General features: G+C 40.9%; 1 protein-coding gene across 2 annotated transcripts; it reads left to right on the forward strand.

Annotated features, from left to right (window-relative positions):
- The first annotated feature begins 234 nt into the window (after positions 1 to 234).
- Positions 235 to 22841, forward strand: LOC104148463 (myosin-1B). Of its 2 annotated transcripts, XM_068913842.1 has the most exons (40): positions 235 to 251; positions 486 to 533; positions 2601 to 2838; positions 2938 to 3081; positions 3433 to 3589; positions 4139 to 4166; positions 4265 to 4385; positions 4486 to 4578; positions 4782 to 4845; positions 4937 to 5035; positions 5131 to 5234; positions 5356 to 5494; positions 6453 to 6571; positions 6667 to 6816; positions 7446 to 7616; positions 8360 to 8669; positions 9414 to 9487; positions 9703 to 9790; positions 9885 to 10002; positions 11060 to 11183; positions 11269 to 11405; positions 12470 to 12725; positions 13220 to 13462; positions 13569 to 13745; positions 13826 to 13971; positions 14063 to 14153; positions 14246 to 14635; positions 15256 to 15382; positions 16686 to 16804; positions 17136 to 17332; positions 17712 to 17895; positions 17982 to 18147; positions 18319 to 18443; positions 18706 to 19014; positions 19116 to 19319; positions 20312 to 20437; positions 20532 to 20702; positions 20791 to 20895; positions 21196 to 21291; positions 22114 to 22841. In XM_068913842.1, exons 3-40 carry the CDS (start codon positions 2635 to 2637, stop codon positions 22264 to 22266), a joined length of 5829 nt encoding a protein of 1942 aa, XP_068769943.1. In that variant the 5' UTR covers positions 235 to 251; positions 486 to 533; positions 2601 to 2634; the 3' UTR covers positions 22267 to 22841. The 2 variants fall into 2 exon arrangements, with proteins under 2 accessions (XP_068769943.1, XP_068769942.1); XM_068913841.1 differs by lacking the exon at positions 235 to 251 and having other exon boundaries at positions 342 to 533.
- The last annotated feature ends 624 nt before the right edge of the window (positions 22842 to 23465 follow it).

A 23465-nucleotide genomic window follows, 5' to 3' on the forward strand; every position in this document is an offset into this window, starting at 1 on the left:
TTAGCACAACCTCCTGCTTCCCCCTCTTCGCATCCTCTCTTGTCAAATTATTTATAGCAAATTGATTCACAGACCTGTTATGTCTAATTATATCCATTCACTTCTAATATGAATGGAAATTCTGCTAGGACTTGAGATTGCCAAAAATATTTTGACCTAAGAAAGAGGAGGTGGCTGCTACGTATGTAGATTAGACCCTATAAAAGTCCCCTGGGATCTGTGTGTCTTGTCCTTCCTCAGAAACCTCTACGGTAAGAGTGATAGAGGCTTTAGACTGGGGCGGTGGGGGATGGAGGCCAACTGGCCCTGCATTCCACAAGTACCACGGCATTCCTACAGGCTGTAGCATTCGTTCCATGGGGGACTGCCAATGTCAGCTGGAATTTTCAATCTGCTTTCAAGGCATCTATGTTTTCAGTCTATAATTTTTTTTCTGTGGAACTCTGTGCAGCAGTAATAAGGAGATTCCTAATTCTATTTTACAGTACTGACCAGCTTCCAGTCTGCAAGCAGTTTGTCTGGTCTCACAAAAGGTAAGGTCCTGATTTATTCATTCTTTAGGGAGAAAGAGAGATGCTCTATGGTAGGATTGCTACATAGGTGTGCTGGCAATGCCTGTATGCCTTATATTCATGTCCATTGAATAAATATAGTAAAATATTTGGGCTGGATTGCCCATAATAGGCAAGATTCTCAAAGATTCTGGTCTTAGAAGTACTGACTACTACATTTTCTCTAGAATTCTCCCACAGTGATTTCCTGCATTTCCAGATATTATGTCATAAGCTAAGGAAGAATGGACCTCAGAAGAAAACCTCAATTTCTAATTACTTGTTCACAGATGAAATATATTCTTGAACCAAACAATTATCCATTTTTTCCTTGTTCATGTTTATTATTTGTTCATATTAATTTTGTCTAACATTTGAGCACTGAAATATTTATCTCAGAATTATAAAATGTCAATAAGCTACCATGTTTAAAGAAGACAATCAGCATGCTTTGAATAAGTGGATATGAGCTGGTGTGACACTGATTTCAGGAAAAATCACATAAAACTGCTAAGAGAATATAGCCATCAAATACTTAAAAATAGCTATATTGTGAAACCAAATCATTGTCATTTTGGGAAATGCAGGGGGGTTTATACTTGTCATTACTATTTTTTAACAAAAAGGCAATATAAGTTGATAGGTAACTTTGTTAATGTAAGACTTCTATGTATTCCTATAGGAATCTACTTTGAAAAAAAAAAAATGTGAGACAGTATAGGCAATGATAAATCTACTGGAGAAAGACTTGATACTTTTTAAAAACTTACCTAATCAGTTTGTGAAATGGTCTCACTCATACATTTTAACATAACTAAGCAAAAGATCTTACAGATAGAAACAGAACTATCAGCTATGGTTATAACAGGAGGTTTTATCTGGTAAGCCAGTGACTTTTAGAATGCATTTGAGTTGATAACGCTAAGTGCCTTTTATGAACTCAGACTTAGCTGGTTAAGAAGGCAAAGTAAGTTCTTCATGTATAAATGGTGAAATAGAGTGGAAAAAGTATTATGATGTGCAAAGGTATTGTGATATTGTAATATTATTTCAGTTAGGCTGCCCATATTTCAATAAGGAGGTCTATAAACAGGAACGGGCTCAGAAAAGAGTTTAAAAAATTAGTCAAGATCAAGGATATCTATCTTCTGTGCAATGAAAGTGAATAAGTTAGTTTCTTGAGGAAAAGCTAACAAAATATTTAGACTTCATCTAACTTTCCTCCATGGTTGACACTATCTGCTGGAAATGGGCTTTTTAATTTATTAGGAAAAGCTACTCAAAATCCAAAAGGTAGATGATGAAGCTAGATAAAATTAACAGAAAACCAAAGGATAAATTTGAAATAATATTAGTTTTGGAACAATAAATCTAAATTATGGTGGCTTCACCATTGCAGGAGACTTTTCAACCAAGACTTTATAGGTTGGAAATAATAAGCAGAGTTTCTGGTTTGAAAAAGGAATGAATGAATGCAAGATTACTCAGTCTACACTATAAAACAATCAAAGCAGAGAATATCAATAATTCTTGTTAGCAAATGGATCTATAGAATAATTGAAAAATTTGACAATTTTGACAATTTATCCTGAGGCAATGTCTTTAATGAGAAGTGCTAATAATGTTAGCTCTCTATGTATCAAATGTACTGTGCCTTATCCAGTCTTTCATTGTAAACATATCTCATAGTTTCGGAGGTGTTAAACACAAAAGGGACAGGAGGGCTTCTACAATTCCAAAAACTGTAAAGTCTAGTGAAAGCAGTGTTTGGAATCTTGGAAAGGATCTGTTTACCCTTTTAATTCAACAAATGAAAAAAATATGGAAAACATTCGTCTGAAAATGCCTAGGTCCAGTGGACCTAGAGACCTGGATACATAAAACAGAAATAAAAGAATGAAAATTTAAGAATAAAATACTGAATTAGCACAGCAGAAAAATGAAGAATTTGATTATTTGATACATATACCAGAGCACAATGGAAATCTACTATGCTGTGTGAGTGTTTCTCCATCATGCACTGCTATAATGTTTTTTCTACCCTCACAGATATTTGCTGCATTACTCTCAGTTAACTGCAGCCATGTCTACAGATGCTGAGATGGCCATCTTTGGGGAGGCAGCTCCTTATCTCCGAAAGTCAGAAAAGGAGAGAATCGAGGCCCAGAACAAGCCCTTTGATGCCAAGTCATCAGTCTTTGTGGTACATGCTAAGGAATCCTATGTGAAAAGCACAATCCAGAGCAAAGAAGGAGGAAGGGTCACTGTCAAGACCGAAGCAGGAGAAGTGAGTAAATGGTATCATTTGCAAAAAATATTTAATTCCCACTCTGAGCTTTTAGCTGACACTTTGGGCTTAGAGCTAACACTCTATTTTCCTCGGCAGACTCTGACCGTGAAGGAAGATCAAGTCTTCTCCATGAACCCTCCTAAGTATGACAAAATTGAGGACATGGCCATGATGACCCACCTCCATGAGCCTGCTGTGCTGTATAACCTCAAAGAGCGTTATGCAGCCTGGATGATCTATGTAGGTACTAGCAGAAAGAGAAGGTTCTTGTTTTGCAGTTGAAGACCCCTTTCATTCTCTCTGAAGCGCTTCCTGACTCTTGACCTTCCTTTCAAACCAGTTTCCTCCTTTCTCTGTCTCTTCTTTCTCTCCAATGTGTTCACCCCTTGCTCCCTCCATCCCCAGCCTGTCCTTCATTCCTCCTTTTTCCTTCCCCTGTCACATCTTACATCTAACACATTTTCTGACAGGTCATTCCTCCACTTTCATTTCTTTCATTACCCTAGTTTCCCCAGAACATTATTCATTTCTGCCTTATCTGCAGCTCTTCTAAATCCTCCAAAATCAACATGCTGTCTCCCTTCCTCACAGACCTACTCGGGTCTCTTCTGTGTCACTGTCAACCCCTACAAGTGGCTGCCGGTGTACAACCCAGAGGTGGTGTTGGCCTACCGAGGCAAAAAGCGCCAGGAGGCTCCTCCCCACATCTTCTCCATCTCTGACAATGCCTATCAGTTCATGCTAACTGGTGAGTGCTTGGTATCCTTCACAGCAATCAAAACAAAAAAGTTCCAGACTCTTCTTACTGGGGAATCTGGCAAAGTAGCTACAGACATCACAGAGCCGTATGAGATAAAATGAACCTGAACCACACACGGATCCAGCACTGCGTATTATTTACACTTTACTGTGCCAAATTCTACTCTCCCCCACTGAAGAAACAGTGCTTAAGTCGCACAGCTATGCTTTTGCAGTATTGGGACAGAGTCATAATTCCATATAGTTCTATGTTTTGCAGATGAGTAGGTAGTTCAATTAGATTTCCCGAAGAGAACTATGTGAAGGGCATATAGATACAAAGTTGGTCTGAGGACCAAGTGCATCCATAGTTATATGCATCTATTTGAGCTTATGTTTATTATTGCTGGGACTTGTAAAGATTTGGGTCTGGAATCGGGTACTCTCTTCTGTGAGTCAGTGCTTACACTTTCTGAATAAGCCCCAGCTTTATTTTCAGTCAGCTCAATGTTACTCAAGACAACTGCTAACAGAATCTTTTGTCCTCTCTCTTTCACAGATCGTGAGAATCAATCAGTCCTGATCACGTACGTACATTCCCTGATCGGGTTTCTGCGCGGTTGCTCTGTGCCGTGGAACCTGCTGCCTGACCATACGTTCTCTGCTTCTCTCTCTGGCTTCACAGCGGAGAATCTGGTGCCGGGAAGACTGTGAACACAAAGCGTGTCATCCAGTACTTTGCAACAATTGCAGCTAGTGGGGAGAAGAAGAAGGAGGAGCAGCCACAGCAGGCAGGCAAAATGCAGGTGAGTTCCTGGTGAGGCAAAAATGCAGGTGAGGGATAGGACCCTCCAGCTTTCAGCTTTATTTAGGAGCTATATCATGACAATAATATTTCTGTCTTAGGGAACACTTGAGGATCAAATCATCAGTGCCAACCCACTGCTGGAAGCTTTTGGAAATGCCAAGACTGTGAGGAATGACAACTCCTCGCGTTTTGTGAGTTGTTTTTTTGGTCAAAATCATCTTTTTTTTTTCTTTTTTTAAATGCAAAGATATCTACATTCCTGCAATAGAAGTTAACCAAATGTACCTATTATGAACCTGAAAACCTGCTTGGAAATACCCAGAGGTGTTTCTAAAACAGGAAACAGAGTACAATCAATTCTGGATATCATTATCAGCTTTTTTCCCCCTCAAAGGGTAAATTCATCAGAATCCATTTTGGTGCTACAGGGAAACTGGCTTCTGCTGATATTGAAACATGTAAGACACCTTCCTTGACTGTCTATATTCCTTCACACATTCCTTCCCCAGTGCACTGCTTGTGCCTAACTCCTCCTCTCTTCCTTGCCAGATCTGCTGGAGAAGTCCAGAGTCACTTTCCAGCTCAAGGCAGAAAGAAGCTACCACATATTTTATCAGATCATGTCTAACAAGAAGCCAGAGCTGATTGGTAGGAAAAATCTGTAGTTCTGAATGTTGAATAATATGTAATTCTTTCATATTTAGTTAAACAGAGCTCATGGGTGTCCTTTCCTTTGTTTTCAGAAATGCTGCTGATTACAACTAATCCGTATGATTTCCCATATGTAAGTCAAGGTGAGATCACTGTTCCCAGCATTGATGACCAGGAGGAGCTGATGGCCACAGATGTAAGTAACTTGAAGGAATTAGCAGAAAGACTAAAACCCACAAATGATAAAAGACAAAAATCATGATACTCATACTGGAATATTTCATCACACAATTCTGCTTCCTGGATTCCTTTGCCAGAGTGCCATTGACATCCTGGGTTTCACTGCTGATGAAAAAGTGGCCATTTACAAGCTGACAGGGGCTGTCATGCACTATGGAAACCTGAAATTTAAGCAGAAACAACGAGAGGAGCAGGCAGAGCCGGATGGCACTGAAGGTACTCACAAAATACACAGTTGAACTCACTATAGTACAAGGAAGAACTGTGGCCTGAATCCTCACTTCTGCTTAGTAGGGGCTTAGGGACTAGAGAAAAGCAATGGCAAGAGTGATCGGTATTATAGACTGCTGTTGTATTCTATAGATCACTCTTCTGGTAAAGAAATAATGAAATGCAATAGGCACCTATCTTTCATCTCCTAGCCCTGAGCCTATTCCTTCCCCATCCTAAATGAACCAGATAGTCATCCATTTTCTCCACCCTTTTTCATGTTTGTATAATCTGAGCTGTATCACTGCATGAACATAGACAAAGGAAAGAATTCTGGAAAAAGAGTATAGTAGATAGATTTAGTGGGAATTTAATTATTAAAATAAAAAAAGGACTCTACAAAAGTGAAAAAAGTAGAGTTCCAGTTCTGTCCTTTTTCCATTCCTTGTTCTCTCTAGCAAAAAATATACATAGACCTAGAGCTAGTAGAAGTATCTGAAAATCAGCCTCTGTATATATATCCTTTAATGAGATTTGGTCCTTTCACATAAATGGTAAACAGTAAACAGTACTGTAAACAGTACTCTCCATCATCTTTGGTATAAGAGAGAATGGGAAAGATGATACAGTTATTATTTGATATAATAAGAAAATGGGAAGTGATGACATAGTGTAATCGGTAATCTAGCAGTTGTACTTATTCAATACTCAAGATTCAGAGATTCTTCTTTCGGCTTTTCCTCCATCTCCTCCCCTCCCTTTTCTTCCATGATTTGGAAGAATCATTACATTTACAAATAATCTCAATCAAATAAAAAAAATCAGTAAATCAAGAAAAAGTACAAAAATTTATTAGTATCTGACTTAAAGCATACGTGGCTTCTAGAGAAATCATTCTGAATTACTAAAAGATGTTTCTACTGGAGAGCTAACACTTGATCCTGTTGTGTGTTTGTGAACTTAGTTGCTGACAAGGCTGCCTACTTGATGGGTCTGAACTCAGCCGACCTGCTCAAAGCCCTATGCTACCCCCGAGTCAAGGTCGGGAATGAATACGTGACCAAAGGTCAAACTGTGCAACAAGTAAGAAATAAGTGATGATAGAAAACATACAGCTTGAATTCAACCTTTTGGACATCCTCTTTTGCTCTGTATGATAACTACTCCCTTTGGTTTAGGTATACAATTCAGTGGGTGCCCTGGCAAAATCTGTCTTTGAGAAGATGTTCTTGTGGATGGTTGTTCGTATCAATCAACAGCTGGATACCAAGCAGCCTAGACAGTACTTCATTGGTGTTCTGGACATTGCTGGATTTGAAATCTTTGATGTAAGAGCAGAGTCTTCATATAAGTTTCTTCAAAGGGGTACTAAGAAACTGAAATATTTCTATTTATCATTACGGATCCTATTATTTTCTGGATAATCCTTACATTTCTGTAGGAATAACACAGCTTCTTTTGGTTCTCATAGTATTTATTAAGCCACAAGGGTGGCAGATTTTACATATTTCTGCTAGGGCAAGCAGAAATGACAATTTAATTAAAAAGTGATATCAGAATGTTTAACAACTTGTGCACAAAAAATCCTGATTTTGATGGAATTAAAATTTGTCATCTGGAAGGAAGATTTCATTAATGCTGAGGCCAGATTCCCTCTGAGTGTTTGGGACTAGACTGGCAGTGCAGACAAATCCAAGCAGACCAGCTGTCATGACTAACCTCTTGGAGTAAGCTCTGCAACTGTTTCAGAGCTTAAAAATGTGTTGGTAAGTCTTGATCTGAAAGTGTAACTATATTAGAGGATGGAATGCCCCAGTCACTTGGCCAGTTCCATGAGTAGAAATTGAGGATTTCAATCATTGAGTCCTTAACGAGTTGAAAGTAAAACCAACTAGAAGATGCAAAGTGTTCATGGAACAGAACTTCTCAAGTAACTAAATCTTGTTGTATTCTGCAGTTCAACAGCCTGGAGCAGCTGTGCATCAATTTCACCAATGAGAAACTGCAACAGTTTTTCAACCACCACATGTTTGTGCTGGAGCAGGAAGAGTACAAGAAGGAAGGAATTGACTGGGAGTTCATTGACTTTGGGATGGACCTGGCTGCCTGCATTGAGCTCATTGAGAAGGTTCTTGTGCCCTACACACTTAATAATTCTTTAATTTTAAAAGGATTTTTTTCTGTGCTCAAAATTTGACCATTCTAATGTGTGGCACTAAAACCTAATGCACAATATTGCATGATTTTTCTGGCTTCTGAGCAGTTCATGTATATTTATGTGTGTCTCTATGTGAGGAGGTGGTTAGCCCTCTGACTTACATCATCGCCTATGGGATTCTGCAGAGCAGTGGATCTGATTCATGGGGGGAAACATTTCAGTCCTGGTCCCAATAATCTATGTTAAAGTTCATACTGGAATGCATGTGTTTTATTAATGCATGCTGAGTGACTCAATGCACTGAGCAGCTTCTGACTTAATGATGTTTAAAGAATTGTTCTATCTTGTTTCCAAGAAGTAGCACTTTGGAACTGTAAACTATTTCTTCCTTACATCTAAATGCTGCTTATTTCACTCATTTTAATTTTCAGCTTCAACTAGCTCATACACCGTGAGTTTCTACATGCTGCATCTTTATTACATTAAAACCTTGAAATTGATATGTGAGGTTAGTTTCATATAACTGATAGTACATTCACTAACAACACATCCTTTCTGCAAACATAAAAGAGAGAAGACATTTTGAAGAGGGTTTTTTTTTTTTGGGGGTGGGGGGCATTTTTGTTTGTCTTCCGTATCTCTCTCTCATATGCATTATCTTTTCCTCTCATTTCCTCAGTTTTTTTTTCTTTTTGTGTTGCTATTTCTTCCAGCCCATGGGCATCTTCTCCATCCTGGAAGAGGAGTGCATGTTCCCCAAGGCAACTGACACCTCTTTCAAGAACAAGCTCTATGACCAGCATCTGGGCAAGTCCAACAATTTCCAGAAGCCCAAGCCTGGCAAAGGCAAGGTTGAGGCCCACTTTTCACTGGTGCACTATGCTGGCACAGTGGACTACAACATCACTGGCTGGCTTGAGAAGAACAAGGACCCCCTGAATGAAACTGTTGTGGGGCTGTACCAGAAATCATCTCTGAGGACACTTGCCTTACTTTTTGCCTCTGTTAGTGGGGCAGAAGCAGGTGATTACTTTGAAATCAGTTCTACTATAATTTACCGCAAAAAAATATTGCAATAATATTTTAAACTGTAAAATGTACATTTTCAAAAATCAATTATGATAGTATTACTTTAACCACAGTGATTTAAAAATATATGGGAAACATGCTTTGTAAAAAGAGAAAGTTTCTGAAGATACATGATGAAAGGTGTGTGAGCCCAAAACTCTGTCTACTTTTTGAAACTCAGTCACCTAGTCTAATAAAAGATATTATATTTCCCTTGAGACCTTCACAGATGTGAAAGTTTTAAGACTAGACAGTAGGACTACAATATTAACACGGGCTACCTGATGTCACCAAATGATTTCTACAAAGAGGGGGCTTTCCTACCAAATATACAAGGGAAGCATTTCAAACCCAGGAAATGCTGCTAAATTTAGGCATACCCTTAGATGTAATGATATATAAAGACCCTGATGTTGATGCACTTATTTCACTCTTTAGTGAGTTATTTAATTCCTTAATCACTTTAGTGTGAAAAAGTTGCATTTTATTTCCTGTTTACATTTTTCTTAACTTCAGCTTGAAGTCACTAGTTTTTTTGTCTGGAAAATTAAACCTCCTCCAGTAACTGTAAAAACTGCAGGCATTTGCAAATTTTTATCTTATTGCATTTTTATTTTATAAGATGAATACACAAGTTCTTCAAATTCTAACTGCATGTTTTTGTTTTTTATTTCTTTTTTTAAAATGATTATTGTTCAGAGAGTGGTGGCAGTGGCAAGAAGGGCAGCAAGAAGAAGGGTTCTTCTTTCCAGACTGTCTCAGCTCTTTTCCGGGTACTGTAGTCTAATCATTCCAAATTTTACTAACTTATGGGGGAAAAAAAAAAGAAGACGATAATGTTCAGTTCAGGTCAATCAATTCAGCTTGATCTAGTATACAAAACAGTTATATTCAGAAAGGGTAAGGGTTTGTGCTTCTTAATAAAAAGGATTCCCACTGAATCATTGGGAACATTTTTAAACATAAATCTTTGCTCCTGATCATATAGGAAAATTTAAACAAGCTGATGAGCAATCTGCGAAGTACACACCCTCATTTTGTGCGATGTCTCATTCCCAATGAAACAAAAACACCTGGTAAGTTGTTCAAGTTCAAACATCTCTTACTGTGATGAATCTATTCTTTTCTGTGCAGTACAATGAAGTACCAATTCATGGTGTCATTCATTAGGTGCCATGGAGCATGAACTGGTGCTGCACCAGCTGCGATGTAATGGTGTGCTGGAAGGGATCAGAATTTGCAGGAAAGGATTCCCCAGCAGAATACTCTATGCTGACTTTAAACAAAGGTCAGACTCTACTTCTCTATCCCCCATCATATCCTTGATGAATAATTTGCATTACTTAACCATTTTAATTATTGTGGAAGCTATGGGAGGGGTTTATTATACCTGTCTTTAGTCAGACGTCTTCCAGTTTCTTTTTCTCTCACTAACAAGAACTGGCATTTTCAGAGGGCAATGAATTCTTCTTGTTCTTGATTCATCTTTTAGTATGAGATAAATCATCTTGTAATTAACTATCCTGAAATATAGTTGACTAATTTTAATTTAGTTACCTTTTGGATAGCAAAGTTAGATGACTTGCAGCCATGAGCACCAAAATAGAAATAAAGAAACTAAAGAGACTTGAGACTAAAATGTTGGAAAACCAAATCAAATCAAAAGATCTTGTTTCTTCCTCTACTGGCTGAAAAGGGGAAGGAAAAGAGAGAAGAGGGAATCATGTCAGGAGATTCCATATCCCTGTGCTTATTATATAACTCAGCCAGTGGTGCTTCTGTCTTTGGAATTAAAGAAGCCTTAGTCAGTCTCCTGTTCTGGGGAAGGCTAGGAGGTCTTAGTTTCTAACTTTAGTTCCCAACACTATGGAGAATGAATCTAGACCATAATGGAGGATTTACCATTATAAGAAGGACCAGAAAGTGAAAATTGTGAAATTTGTTTATCCTCATGTGTTATATTATTAAAATCAGCTGAAAAATACTGCAGTGCTATACTCTGCCACCATTCTGGATGAAGAATTACTTCTCATTCCCATATGTTTTGTTCTTGCTCATAGAGTTCTCACTTGGAGATAAGACTTTAGCTAACAGGGCATGCTGTTATCCCTGGACATCAGTTTCCATTCTGTGCCAAGAATTGCTGAACTAAGGGAAGAGGAAAGTTTTTCCTAAAAACATGTTTACCCATGAAAATGTCATTTCTAAACAATGGAAGAGAATTCAGGCTATGCACCTCTTCGACTCTTGATCCTTCTGCAGGGAATGTTAACTATGGCATCAGTTGGTGCAGGTTTGACCAAGCTTTCAGGAATCTGATCTTCATTTTCTACCTCTTCCCACAGGTACAAGGTGCTTAATGCAAGCGCTATCCCAGAGGGACAGTTCATTGACAGCAAGAAGGCTTCTGAGAAGCTCCTTGGCTCCATTGACGTGGACCACACCCAGTACAAATTTGGTCACACCAAGGTACAAACACTCCTTGACTCACATACTGTGTGTCTGTGCTTTGCACCACCTGACAGTGACGTGCTCCAATATTCCCTTTCTCAAGGTATTCTTCAAAGCTGGGCTGCTGGGACTCCTGGAGGAGATGAGAGATGAGAAGCTGGCACAGCTCATCACTCGCACACAAGCCATGTGCCGGGGGTACCTGATGAGAGTGGAGTTCAAGAAAATGATGGAGAGGAGGTTGATATTTACAGTATTTGGCCTGTTGAGCCAATTCTCACCACACATCAAAGTTATAAACAAAAGTGAAGATGAGCTGCTTCTCAGTGAACTTTTATTTCTCATTAATTCAGTTTACCAGTATATGTGTGTTTGGGAGTATACACTTGCACTAGGAGTATAAAACTCTGTTTTAGGAAAAAGATGGCAGTCTTCAACTTGTATCTCCTTTTGTGCTACTTTTTGCTAAATTCTGTAAATATGTCCAAAAATCAGATATCTAGTCTTTTTAGATTACCTTTATAGTCCAAGGGGAGAAATGTACACCCCTAAAACAGAAGTATATCCCCTTCTCTTAGATAACAGTCCTGAAATGGACCAAATCACTTTCTGGAGGTATTCCTTTTCTTCAGCCATAGAAGTGAGATGAGACCATCTCTACATCACACTAGGGAGTTTGGTTGAGAGATTTCTTAATAAGTTTTGAAATGACACGCTGTATTGAGCTTATTACCCTTTCTGGGAGATAGGCTTGTATTCTCAAGCACTATGCTTTGCTAACACAGCTGGACCACTTTTCAGACCTGAGCTACTACATCCATCATGTGAATTCATTAGCTCTGTGCCAACTAACCTGCGTTCTTTGAAGGAACCTTCATTGCACTGTCTGTACTTGTCCCATAAATCACCTGTTTCTGTAAATGGTGTACAAAAGTAGTGAAAATTTAGTGTAGGAGTGAATCTGAAAAAGTTTGATATGCATACTGGGAAGCTTTCTTAGAACTGATTAGGTGTTGATTCAGTAACTTTTAGTTTTTACTTAGTATTTATTATATGAGTGAACCTATCTCCTGGGGCTACCCGAATAAAGAAATTCTGTTTGGAAATTCATAAGATTTATAGAACTTGCCATTCGGACTTATCTTTGAAAAAATCACATAACTGCATACACAAACACACACGTATATATGTTCAACCATGTATAATTATGATATATAAAACTATGTGTGTGTGTGTGTGTGTGTGTGTGTGTACATATACATATATATTCACAAATATAACAAAAATATGTTTTAATGTTTCAGGGAGTCCATCTTCTGCATTCAGTACAATGTTCGTTCATTCATGAACGTCAAGCACTGGCCATGGATGAAGCTGTTCTTTAAGATCAAGCCCTTGCTGAAGAGCGCAGAATCAGAGAAGGAGATGGCCAACATGAAGGAAGAGTTTGAGAAAACCAAGGAGGAGCTTGTGAAATCTGAGGCAAAGAGGAAGGAGCTGGAGGAGAAAATGGTGTCCCTCCTGCAGGAGAAAAATGACCTGCAGCTCCAAGTGCAGGCTGTGAGCATTGCTAATGTTTTTGACTCATAATGCCCTGTAAAAAATTCCACATATCCCAATAAGAGACAGCTTATTCCAAAAGAATATTATTTTAAACACTACATATGTAATTTATTAAATATGAAGGAAAACCACACCAAAAGTCAAAGGTGTAATGTATAAAAAATAACAAATTTGCAATGAGCTTTAACAGCTAGTCCCTTTGGCTTTTAAATTAAGGGAAAAAGCTTAAAAAAACAAAACTGCACAGAATTTAAATTTAAAGTGTGATATTTAAAAATATATAACTTTAACTTCAGGGCTAGAGGCAATCCAAGACAAATAGATATTCCTATGATAATGAGTTGTCATTGAAACTGAACTGAAAGTGTCATTGCAAGGCTACCTTGAAAATAATGATTCCTTCCTTGAAAATCAGGAGGAAGAATAATTATGAGCCTGACATAAGAAGAATAAGATTATGTAAAGCATTCTACTAAATGTATCTTGTGTAGGAAGCAGATGGTTTGGCTGATGCTGAGGAAAGATGTGACCAGCTGATCAAAACCAAAATCCAGCTCGAGGCCAAAATCAAGGAGCTGACGGAGAGAGCAGAAGATGAAGAAGAGATGAACGCCGAGCTGACAGCCAAGAAGAGGAAACTGGAGGACGAGTGCTCAGAGCTGAAGAAAGATATCGATGACCTGGAGTTAACGCTGGCTAAGGTTGAGAAGGAAAAGCATGCCACCGAAAACAAGGTATAACAGAGAACTTGTCACTCACAATCCAGCAATCAATGCTGTGCTGTTACAGCACACTTATAGCTACTTGCTTGAATTACCACCTGCTCCCTTCTTCTCACAGGTGAAAAACCTCACTGAGGAGATGGCAGCCCTGGATGAGAACATTGCCAAGCTGACAAAAGAGAAGAAAGCCCTCCAAGAGGCCCACCAGCAGACACTGGATGACCTGCAGGCAGAAGAGGACAAAGTCAATACGCTGACCAAAGCTAAAACCAAGCTGGAGCAGCAAGTGGATGATGTAAGCACACACACATCCAGTAAAAACAGTTATGGAGTTAGGCCTGGCTGGCAGAGCATTCACGGCCTTGTTCTGTTTAGCTCGAAGGGTCCCTGGAGCAAGAGAAGAAACTGCGCATGGACCTTGAGCGAGCCAAGAGGAAACTCGAGGGAGACCTGAAGCTGGCCCATGACACCATAATGGACTTGGAAAACGACAAGCAGCAGCTGGATGAGAAACTGAAGAAGTAAGTGTGGTTGTGGGGCACCTTTGCACTGTGCAGGTGCACATATGCTTTCCGTTGGGCTCTAACAAACAAAGTTTTGCTTTGTGCAAAGGAAAGACTTTGAAATCAGCCAGACCCAGAGCAAGATCGAGGATGAGCAAGCCCTGGGCGTGCAATCGCAGAAGAAGATCAAGGAGCTGCAGGCAAGTCTTTGTTCCAACCCTTCTCTCACAGGCCTCGTCAGAGGCCAGGTAGGAGCAGGGCATGGGTGTGAACGGTGCCTAATGTTCCCCAGGCCCGTATTGAGGAACTGGAGGAGGAAATCGAGGCCGAGCGGACCTCTCGGGCCAAAGCAGAGAAGCATCGGGCTGACCTCTCCAGGGAGCTAGAGGAGATCAGTGAGCGCCTGGAAGAAGCAGGGGGGGCCACGGCAGCTCAGATCGAGATGAACAAGAAGCGTGAGGCAGAATTTCAGAAGATGCGCCGGGACCTTGAAGAGGCCACTCTGCAGCATGAAGCCACAGCCGCCGCCTTGCGGAAGAAGCATGCGGACAGCACAGCTGAGCTTGGGGAGCAGATAGACAGCCTTCAGCGTGTCAAGCAGAAGCTGGAGAAGGAGAAGAGTGAGCTGAAGATGGAGATTGACGACTTGGCCAGTAACATGGAGTCTGTCTCCAAAGCCAAGGTACTTCAATATTTCTTCATAGCAGTTTGAACATAATGAAGTATTCATATTTTAATATATTTAAATTAATCACATTTTAAAACAAAGCATTACACTTTACAACATGTTTACCTATTTCAGTATTAGTACAATATTGTGTGTTTGGTGTGTTTGGTGAGAACTACAGCTGAAGCACCTAGCCTAAGGAACTATAGGGCTCCCATTGTTTGGTTCAGAAAATTATATTGTAATGAAAGATACTGAAGTTATCAGTTTTTTCACGTTCTTCTAAAATAAAAATTACTTCAATTCTGCCCTCTCCTTTTTCCTTCCTATTTCTCTTTTCCTCCTTTAAGCATTTTAATGACATAATCAGTAAGTGCCGAACAGAATTAAAAAAAAAAATTCCCCATGATGCAGCATGTCAGCATCCAATTTCTCTTTCAAAAAGTAGGTGTACATGTTAATTAATTATGCAAATACTCAAATTAAGAATACAAATTTTATAGTAAGATACATCCATCTTCTGAGAGAGTTGACTTACATATTCCTAAATCATTGACTTTTTCTTTTTTTGTGATTTTCTGTGTACTGAACAACTAATCATTTAGTATTTTTCACCCTATTCCTAATGCAAATAGGCAAATCTGGAGAAGATGTGTCGCACTCTGGAAGATCAGCTAAGTGAGATTAAGATAAAGGAGGAGGAGCATCAGTGCACAATTAATGACATGAGTGCTCAAAGAGCACGGCTACAAACAGAGGCTGGTAAGATATTTATGTTTTTTAGGAGAACAGTGTAAATGATGGGTCTAAAAAAGAGACCTGAGATCAAAAAGAGGTCACAAAGACCTGGAGGTCCTGGAGTAAAAGTTGAACGTGATCCAGAAGTGCCCTTGCAGCAAAGAAAGGCAACAGCATCCTGGACTGCATTAGGAAGAGTGTTGCCAGAAGGCTGAAGGAGGTGATCCTTCCCATGTACTTGGTGCTGATGAAACCAAGGCTGGAGTGCTGTGTCCAGTTCTGAGCGCCCCAATACAAAAGAGACATAGATCCACTGGAGTGAGTACAGCACAGGGCCATGAAGATGATTAGAGGGCTGGAGCATCTAACCTAATCCCAGCTGAGAGACCTGGGATTGTTTAGGCTAGAGAAGAGAAAACCAAGGGGGCACCTTATTAATATGTATAAATACATGATGGGAGGGAGAAAAGAAGAGGGAGCCAAACTCTTCTCAGTAGTATCCAGTTACAGGACAAGAGGCAAAGGGCACAAACTGAAATACAGGAAACCCCATTTAAACATAAAAAAAAAAAATTACTGTAAGGGTGGTCAAACACTGGAACAGGCAGCCCACAGAGTTTTTAGAGTCCCTGTCCTCGGCGATACTCAAAACCCAACTGGATGCAGTCCTGGGCAACCTGTTATAGCTGACCCAGCTTTGAATAAGGAGGTTGGACTAGACGATCTCCAGAGGTGACTTCCAACCTCAACAGTTCTGTGATTCTATGAAATGCATAGAAAATACTGAGTCCAAGAGGAAGGAAATCACCATTCAATGAGAAATACCATTCTATTAATGCTGCTTGACTTCAGCCCATAGCACTAAAGTCATGTCAGGTCATGATTCTCTTCTGGGCTATTTTTGTGAGGGATATTCAACCTATATTCCACCAATGGAATAATGCTTCAGGGAAGAATTCATCTATTTCATAACCTGGACTTCATCATGCTATTTCGCAGGAGAAGCTAAGGAGAAGACAGTAATTTACCTGGGCACACACAACATGTGGTACTTATGCTGTAAGCTTAATGTTTCAGGAAACCACTGGACTTAGTGCAAACATACAGCATGACTGCTCAGATATCAAAGAAGGGGTATGATATTTGTTATTCCTGGCCTCTAAGATGAAATTCTCTGGCATACTTAGAGGATATCAATGGGTATCACTATCTAAGATTCAATTAAAAAAAATTAACTGAAAATACTGTTCATGGGCATTTAGTTATTAAGGTTATCACCTTTAGATCAGTCACATAAAGATTCTCTTACTTATCTGGACCTTTGCAGGAGAATATTCACGCCAGGTAGAGGAGAAAGATGCTCTGATTTCTCAGCTGTCAAGAGGCAAGCAGGCATTCACCCAACAGATTGAGGAACTCAAGAGGCATTTAGAGGAAGAAATAAAGGTGAGGATGCTTTCCAAAATCTGTCTTTGGAGCACTATTCCTTCTGTCTAAGTGATGCCTCAGACACATATGAAAATTGCAGAACCCCCATGATGAGAGGGAAGAAAAGCCCCACTTAGGTAATTCAGTGCAAGCCTTCTCATGATGGCTTTGCTCCCCGTTCCCTCCAGTCTGTTCATTAATTCTTTTGCGAGTTCCCAGCTCTTCCTTTCTCATCCGGTGGATTGCCATCATTCCCATAGGAGAATAATCCAGTGTTTGATAACATTTCAGTCAGGGGATTTCCCAGGACACAGCTACTCCTTGTCCCAATCCCATTGTCTCCCCACAGGCCAAGAATGCCCTGGCCCACGCCTTGCAATCTGCACGCCATGACTGTGACTTGCTCCGGGAACAATATGAAGAGGAGCAGGAAGCCAAGGGAGAGCTGCAGCGTACCCTGTCCAAGGCCAACAGTGAAGTGGCCCAATGGAGAACCAAATACGAGACAGATGCTATTCAGCGCACGGAGGAACTGGAGGAGGCCAAGTATGTGGGGAGGATGGGGAAGTCTGAAGAGACCACTGAGATACTGTGAAGAAGCTAATGCTGTCCTTTGGGGTGGGGTAGCAGGAAGAGGGAAAACATATTCTACAGACAGCGAGGGCTGGCAAAAGCAACAAAGCCCATGAGACAGAGGACGGCAGAGAGAGGCTATGTAGGGTGTGCACAGTGGGCAGAGGCATTGATAGAGCCTGGGAATCAGACCTGGGAATACGATGATTCATCGGGAGGGCTCCTGCGTTGTGCGTGAAAGGGGATCTCACGCTGCCAAGTGGCTACACATCCTGCTGTGAAAAGCATACCAGCTGCACACCACAGGCTCCCTAGCGCTTCCTCACTGGGAGCTGTGCTTACCATCTCCCAGGAAGAAGCTGGCACAGCGTCTGCAGGAAGCGGAGGAACACGTTGAGGCCGTGAACGCCAAATGCGCTTCCCTGGAAAAGACAAAGCAGCGGCTGCAGAATGAAGTGGAGGACCTGATGATCGACGTGGAAAGAGCAAACGCTGCTTGCGCAGCTCTGGACAAGAAGCAGAAGAACTTTGACAAGGTAACCTGGGCTCCCGCCCTGTGGTCTGGGGACGGGGCATCCCCTCATGACTGCCACGTCCATACTCAGGCCCTGTTGCTCTTCAGATCCTGGCAGAGTGGAAGCAGAAGTATGAGGAAACGCAGGCTGAGCTGGAAGCCTCCCAGAAGGAGTCGCGCTCCCTCAGCACGGAGCTGTTTAAGATGAAGAATGCCTATGAGGAGTCCTTGGACCACCTGGAAACGCTGAAGCGTGAGAACAAGAACTTGCAGCGTAAGTCCCGGGCGCTCTGCTCCTGACTGGGCTTTCCCACAAGCCTGTCTGTCCACCACCCCACATGGGTCCCTGCCCGCAGTGCTGCGAGGGTGCGAGTCACCGTGGGGTGGCAGGGCCTTTCCCCTCCTGCTCAATGCCTGACCCTGCCATTTGTCTCTGTCCCTACAGAGGAGATTGCTGACCTCACGGAGCAGATTGCAGAGGGAGGAAAGGCCATTCATGAGCTGGAGAAAGTGAAGAAGCAGGTTGAGCAGGAGAAATCTGAAATCCAGGCCGCTCTGGAGGAAGCTGAGGTACACAGCATTACTTATTGATCTCTTAAAAGTCTTGGACCTGTATCCCATTATAAACACAGTGAAATTTTTCCCACAGACAAGAGGAAAAAAGATTATGTAGAAAAGTGTGAAGATATCTGTAAGTGTAAAGATCTGAAACACAGTACTCTTCTCTACTTGCTTTAATGAAGACTACTGTCTCAATTGCTATGATATTTAAAGCCTAAGGTTCAACTTTTGTCCTGTAACAAACACTGAATTCTCATTTATTCTTGTTTAGGCCTCCCTAGAACATGAAGAGGGGAAGATTGTTCGCATCCAGCTGGAGCTGAACCAGGTGAAGTCTGAGATTGACCGCAAGATAGCAGAAAAAGATGAGGAAATCGACCAGCTGAAGAGAAACCACCTCAGAATTGTGGAGTCCTTGCAGAGCACCCTGGATGCAGAGATCAGGAGCAGGAATGATGCCCTGAGGCTGAAGAAGAAGATGGAGGGAGACCTGAATGAAATAGAAATCCAGCTGAGCCATGCCAATCGCCAGGCAGCAGAGGCCCAAAAGAACCTGAGAAACACACAGGGAGCACTCAAGGTCCATTGAATAAAAGATGCACATGGAGAAATCACTTAGCTTACATTTTCATTGCCAAAAGTCCCTAAGCCAGCTTATAATTTCTCTCATTCACCCTACAGGATACCCAGATACACTTGGACGACGCTCTCAGGACACAGGAGGACCTGAAGGAGCAGGTGGCCATGGTGGAGCGCAGAGCAAACATTATGCAGACTGAAATTGAGGAGCTACGGGCAGCCCTGGAACAGACAGAGAGAGGAAGAAAGGTGGCTGAGCAGGAATTAATGGATGCAAGTGAGCGTGTGCAGCTCCTCCATGCCCAGGTGAGGTGACTTGTTGAGAAATGTCAACACTGGTTAGTAGGAGCACATGCTATATGGTTTACTCCAGTCAGTGCTCAGCGTGGAAGACGTGTTTAACCTTTTCTGAAGTAACCATCATGATACTAAGAGAGATGTTTGTTGAAAATGCTGGTATCCTGATTCTGTGCTAAATTTAAGCAGTATGATGATGAAAGTTGGTGACCATCCAACTAGCAAACACAGGACTGCTTTTGAACTCCCAGGTCTGGTTGTGGGCACCGTCTATGTTCCCAGGTTGTACTGGACGCAACTCAGGCTTCTACCGTCTTTGCATCCTCGTTCAATCTCCAACGGCAACACACCTAGTCTCAGGGACCAGATTTGATTAGTGGCGCCCCCAAATAGTCTGCAATCTGTGCAGACAGGGACTATAACTGTGAAAGTACAGCAACATTCATTCCTTGTCATTTCAGATGTAGCATCAGGGAAGCCTCATATGCCTTTAAAAATATGCTTCCTTTAAAAATGTGCTCAAGAGAGTGAGAATGAATTCCTGGTAGCTACATGTCATAACAGTCACCTAACAGTCAAGTGCCTAAATCTATGGAAAGTGTCTGGTTTCACACAGTAAAAACATTCTGGAAGCAATTCATCCCATCTACATTGCAAACTTTTTTCAGTGTAATGAGAGGGTATTAGTGCTTCCCTCTTCATGCTAAAGAGAACACATTTCTCTAATTCCCCTCACTATTTTTATTCCTTTCCTTAGCCAGTCTCAGTTGATGAGATTTGTCAGAGCTTAAGGGAAATTGTTTATAAGTACTCTCTCTCAGATTAACAGCACTAATTGTTAGAGAAATAAAGCATGGCTCCTCAATGATAATAAACTTTATAGAAAAAGTTGTGGGATCAATTTTTCACAGAATTATATCTGAAATAACTCAAATTCTTGTAACATTCTTAATTTGATATTATGAGCTAACAAAAACAAACATGTGATGCTGTTTGCACAGAACACCAGCTTGATCAACACCAAGAAGAAGCTGGAAACGGACATTTCCCAAATTCAGAGTGAAATGGAGGAGACGATCCAGGAAGCCCGCAATGCTGAAGAGAAGGCCAAGAAGGCCATCACAGATGTGAGCTGGGGGCCTCCTTTCATTGCTGGTGGTGGATGGATTCTGCCCCAACATGTCCCCTGTCCCAAACCGGCTCTGCTCCTTCACTCTCCAGGCAGCCATGATGGCAGAAGAGCTGAAGAAGGAGCAGGACACCAGCGCCCACCTGGAGAGGATGAAGAAGAACCTGGACCAGACGGTGAAGGACCTGCAGCACCGCCTGGATGAGGCTGAGCAGCTGGCGCTGAAAGGAGGCAAGAAGCAAATCCAGAAGCTGGAGGCCAGGGTGCGTATAGGGCAGGTATTTGTGCATCAGGGAGCACGTTCCATGGGGCACCACCGGGCAGGCTGCAAGGATGGGCTTCTCATTGCAGGTGCGGGAGCTGGAAGGGGAGGTGGATGCCGAGCAGAAGCGCAGCGCTGAAGCCGTGAAGGGTGTGCGCAAATACGAGAGGAGGGTGAAGGAGCTGACCTACCAGGTAAAGCAGGAATCTTCACTGCGCTGACTTACCCTTTGCCCAGGAAGTCAAAATGCAGCCCTATGCTATGGATTTTTTTTTTCTGTCCTTCTCAGTCAGTTACATAGTTAGCAAGGTGATAGTGAGAAATCAAAGAATATAGGAGAATTTGCTTTTCCTGTTATGTTAGGAGGATCCAACTTATCAATTCTGTTCTACTGGGCAGCAATACCCTACAAGGAATGTTACTCTCTCTGTTTCATCGAGAGGGTTTTTAAAGAGGAAGGGAAAATAAGTGTTTCTCTTGCTTGTTCTCTTTAGTCCGAGGAAGACAGGAAGAACATTCTCAGGCTGCAGGACCTGGTTGACAAGCTACAAATGAAAGTGAAATCCTACAAGAGACAAGCTGAGGAGGCTGTAAGTGTCACTGTGAGCAGGGTTAGTCGTCTTCTGGCAGAGGTGGAATTCTGTGTTGGTGTTTTCCTTTGTCCAACTCTGTTTGAACCCTCAACTTTTTTGTCATCTTCTGGCTGTGCTTTATAGAACTACTCAGGGATGTAGAGAATACATTTTCTCTGACTGTTGTTGAATCACTGTGAAAAGTACGGAAGGCTCAGAGAAACAACTGTGGGAGCAGGTCTCTCTTTCCTTTCTTTCACTTCATTTATTTCACATCTGTTTTTCTCTTAGAAAAAGAGCATTACCTTCAAATACTGTAATATATAATTTTATGATGGTGAATAACTAGAAAGTGATTTAATGGAAATAACTGTAATTACATATAATTACTGACTATTTTTAAAGAGTATTAGCACTCATATCAGGGAAGGATTCCTGTCATATACTGTTAAGCACATCTAAAGTCTTGCCATCTATTTAAGCTATTTGTTTGGATTCTCTCTAGAAGTACTGGAGAGGATTACCTGCTAATCTGCACTCTTTGATTTTTTTTTCGCTATGCAAAGACAAAATACCATGGCATGTCCAATGTAGTGTTACAGTAAGAACAAATTATTCTAAAACATTTAAAAAACTATTTTAAAGTAGTTTTAATGAGCTTTCTAAAGTAGAAACCACCAAGGATTTGATCATCCTCATTTAGTTTCCAAGCAAACTGTGTGTGATAAGTGGCATTCTGGATCTTCATGTTCCATTATTAAATCGCATGTACATCAACCCAGTGTAGGAAAATTGGAACTGATAGCTTTTTGGTTTTCATGAATCTCTTCTTATCCCCAGGAGGAGCTGTCCAATGTCAATCTCACAAAGTTTCGCAAGATCCAACACGAGCTGGAGGAAGCTGAAGAGCGGGCTGACATTGCAGAGTCACAGATCAATAAGCTCCGAGCAAAAAGCCGGGAAATTGGCAAGAAGACAGAAAGTGAGGAATAAATGTCTCCACCAGTGTAAAGTGAATGAGAAATTGCACAAAATGTGCAATTGACTTTGACTTGTACTATTTAGTCCTTCATCAATCTCTAGATAATGTCTAAATAATAAAAATTGTAGAAATCTTTCCGTAGAAATAATGAGAAGTAATTGCTGTATTTTTATTATTATTCTGAATTCTTACTAACATTTACATTTTTTTCTTCCTTATTTAAATTTCTTAAATTAAAAATCTTACCTCAGATATTTTTCAAAGTGTTTGGGCCACTGTTAAGTGGCCTAATCAGACCTCCTGTTTCATTGTCACCATGAGATTTCAACTAGGAGTTCCTCAAGGGAGAATATTATTATTTCTTAAAGACTGAATGTAGTCAACCCTCATAACTTGTGCTTTAGGAAGACAACAGATTTTAACTCAAAGGTTTCAGCTAAAGAGTAAGAATTTATTACATTTTCCAGTAATCTACTCTAATTATTCATTATTATATTAAATTATGTATCTCGTTTGCAATTGGTCATTTTTCAGGTTAAATTTCTTCAATCCTGTATGCCTTTTTGAAATAGAATTTAGAGGACACTGAACTCTGAAATGAGATCTGCTGTTAGTTTTTGCTCAGGAAAGCAACAGGGAAACCAACATTCCAAGTGCAGCAAAAGCAGGTGTCTCCTGTAGTCCTTTACTGCCTATATTCTGTTCCTGAAAGTCCCCTGGATCTTCCAAGCTAGCTAGGCAGGCATCTAGCTCCTATGTACACTCCAGGGTAATCCAAATAACTTTGCATAGGCTGGCATCACTCAAAATGTGGGTTTTCATCCAGTGTAGACTACAGCACATATCATATAATCCATGGTAACCCTTCTGAAAGTCAGCAAAGGAGGTGGGAGTTCCTGCCTTCTGTGTTATAATCTGATACTTAGAGCAATTCTCTCTCCACAGTCTGAAGGGATTTGAACCATTGAGATATTCTCAGTGGAGTGCCATATCCACCTAGCAATCGGGTAGTTTGAGGAGCCAAATCATCCACCATCCCTTTTGAAGATGCACTGCTATGCCTTCAGGAATAATAATAACTATTATTATTATTATTATTATTATTATTATTATTATGTAAAAAGAAAGATGAAACTAATAGAGAGAACACTAATCTGGGAGAAGGATGACTGCAGCTGATAGACCTCAAAGCACTACTGAATACTGAGCT

Source organism: Struthio camelus, chromosome 19, assembly GCF_040807025.1.
Source record: "Struthio camelus isolate bStrCam1 chromosome 19, bStrCam1.hap1, whole genome shotgun sequence".
Lineage (NCBI taxonomy): Eukaryota > Metazoa > Chordata > Aves > Struthioniformes > Struthionidae > Struthio > Struthio camelus.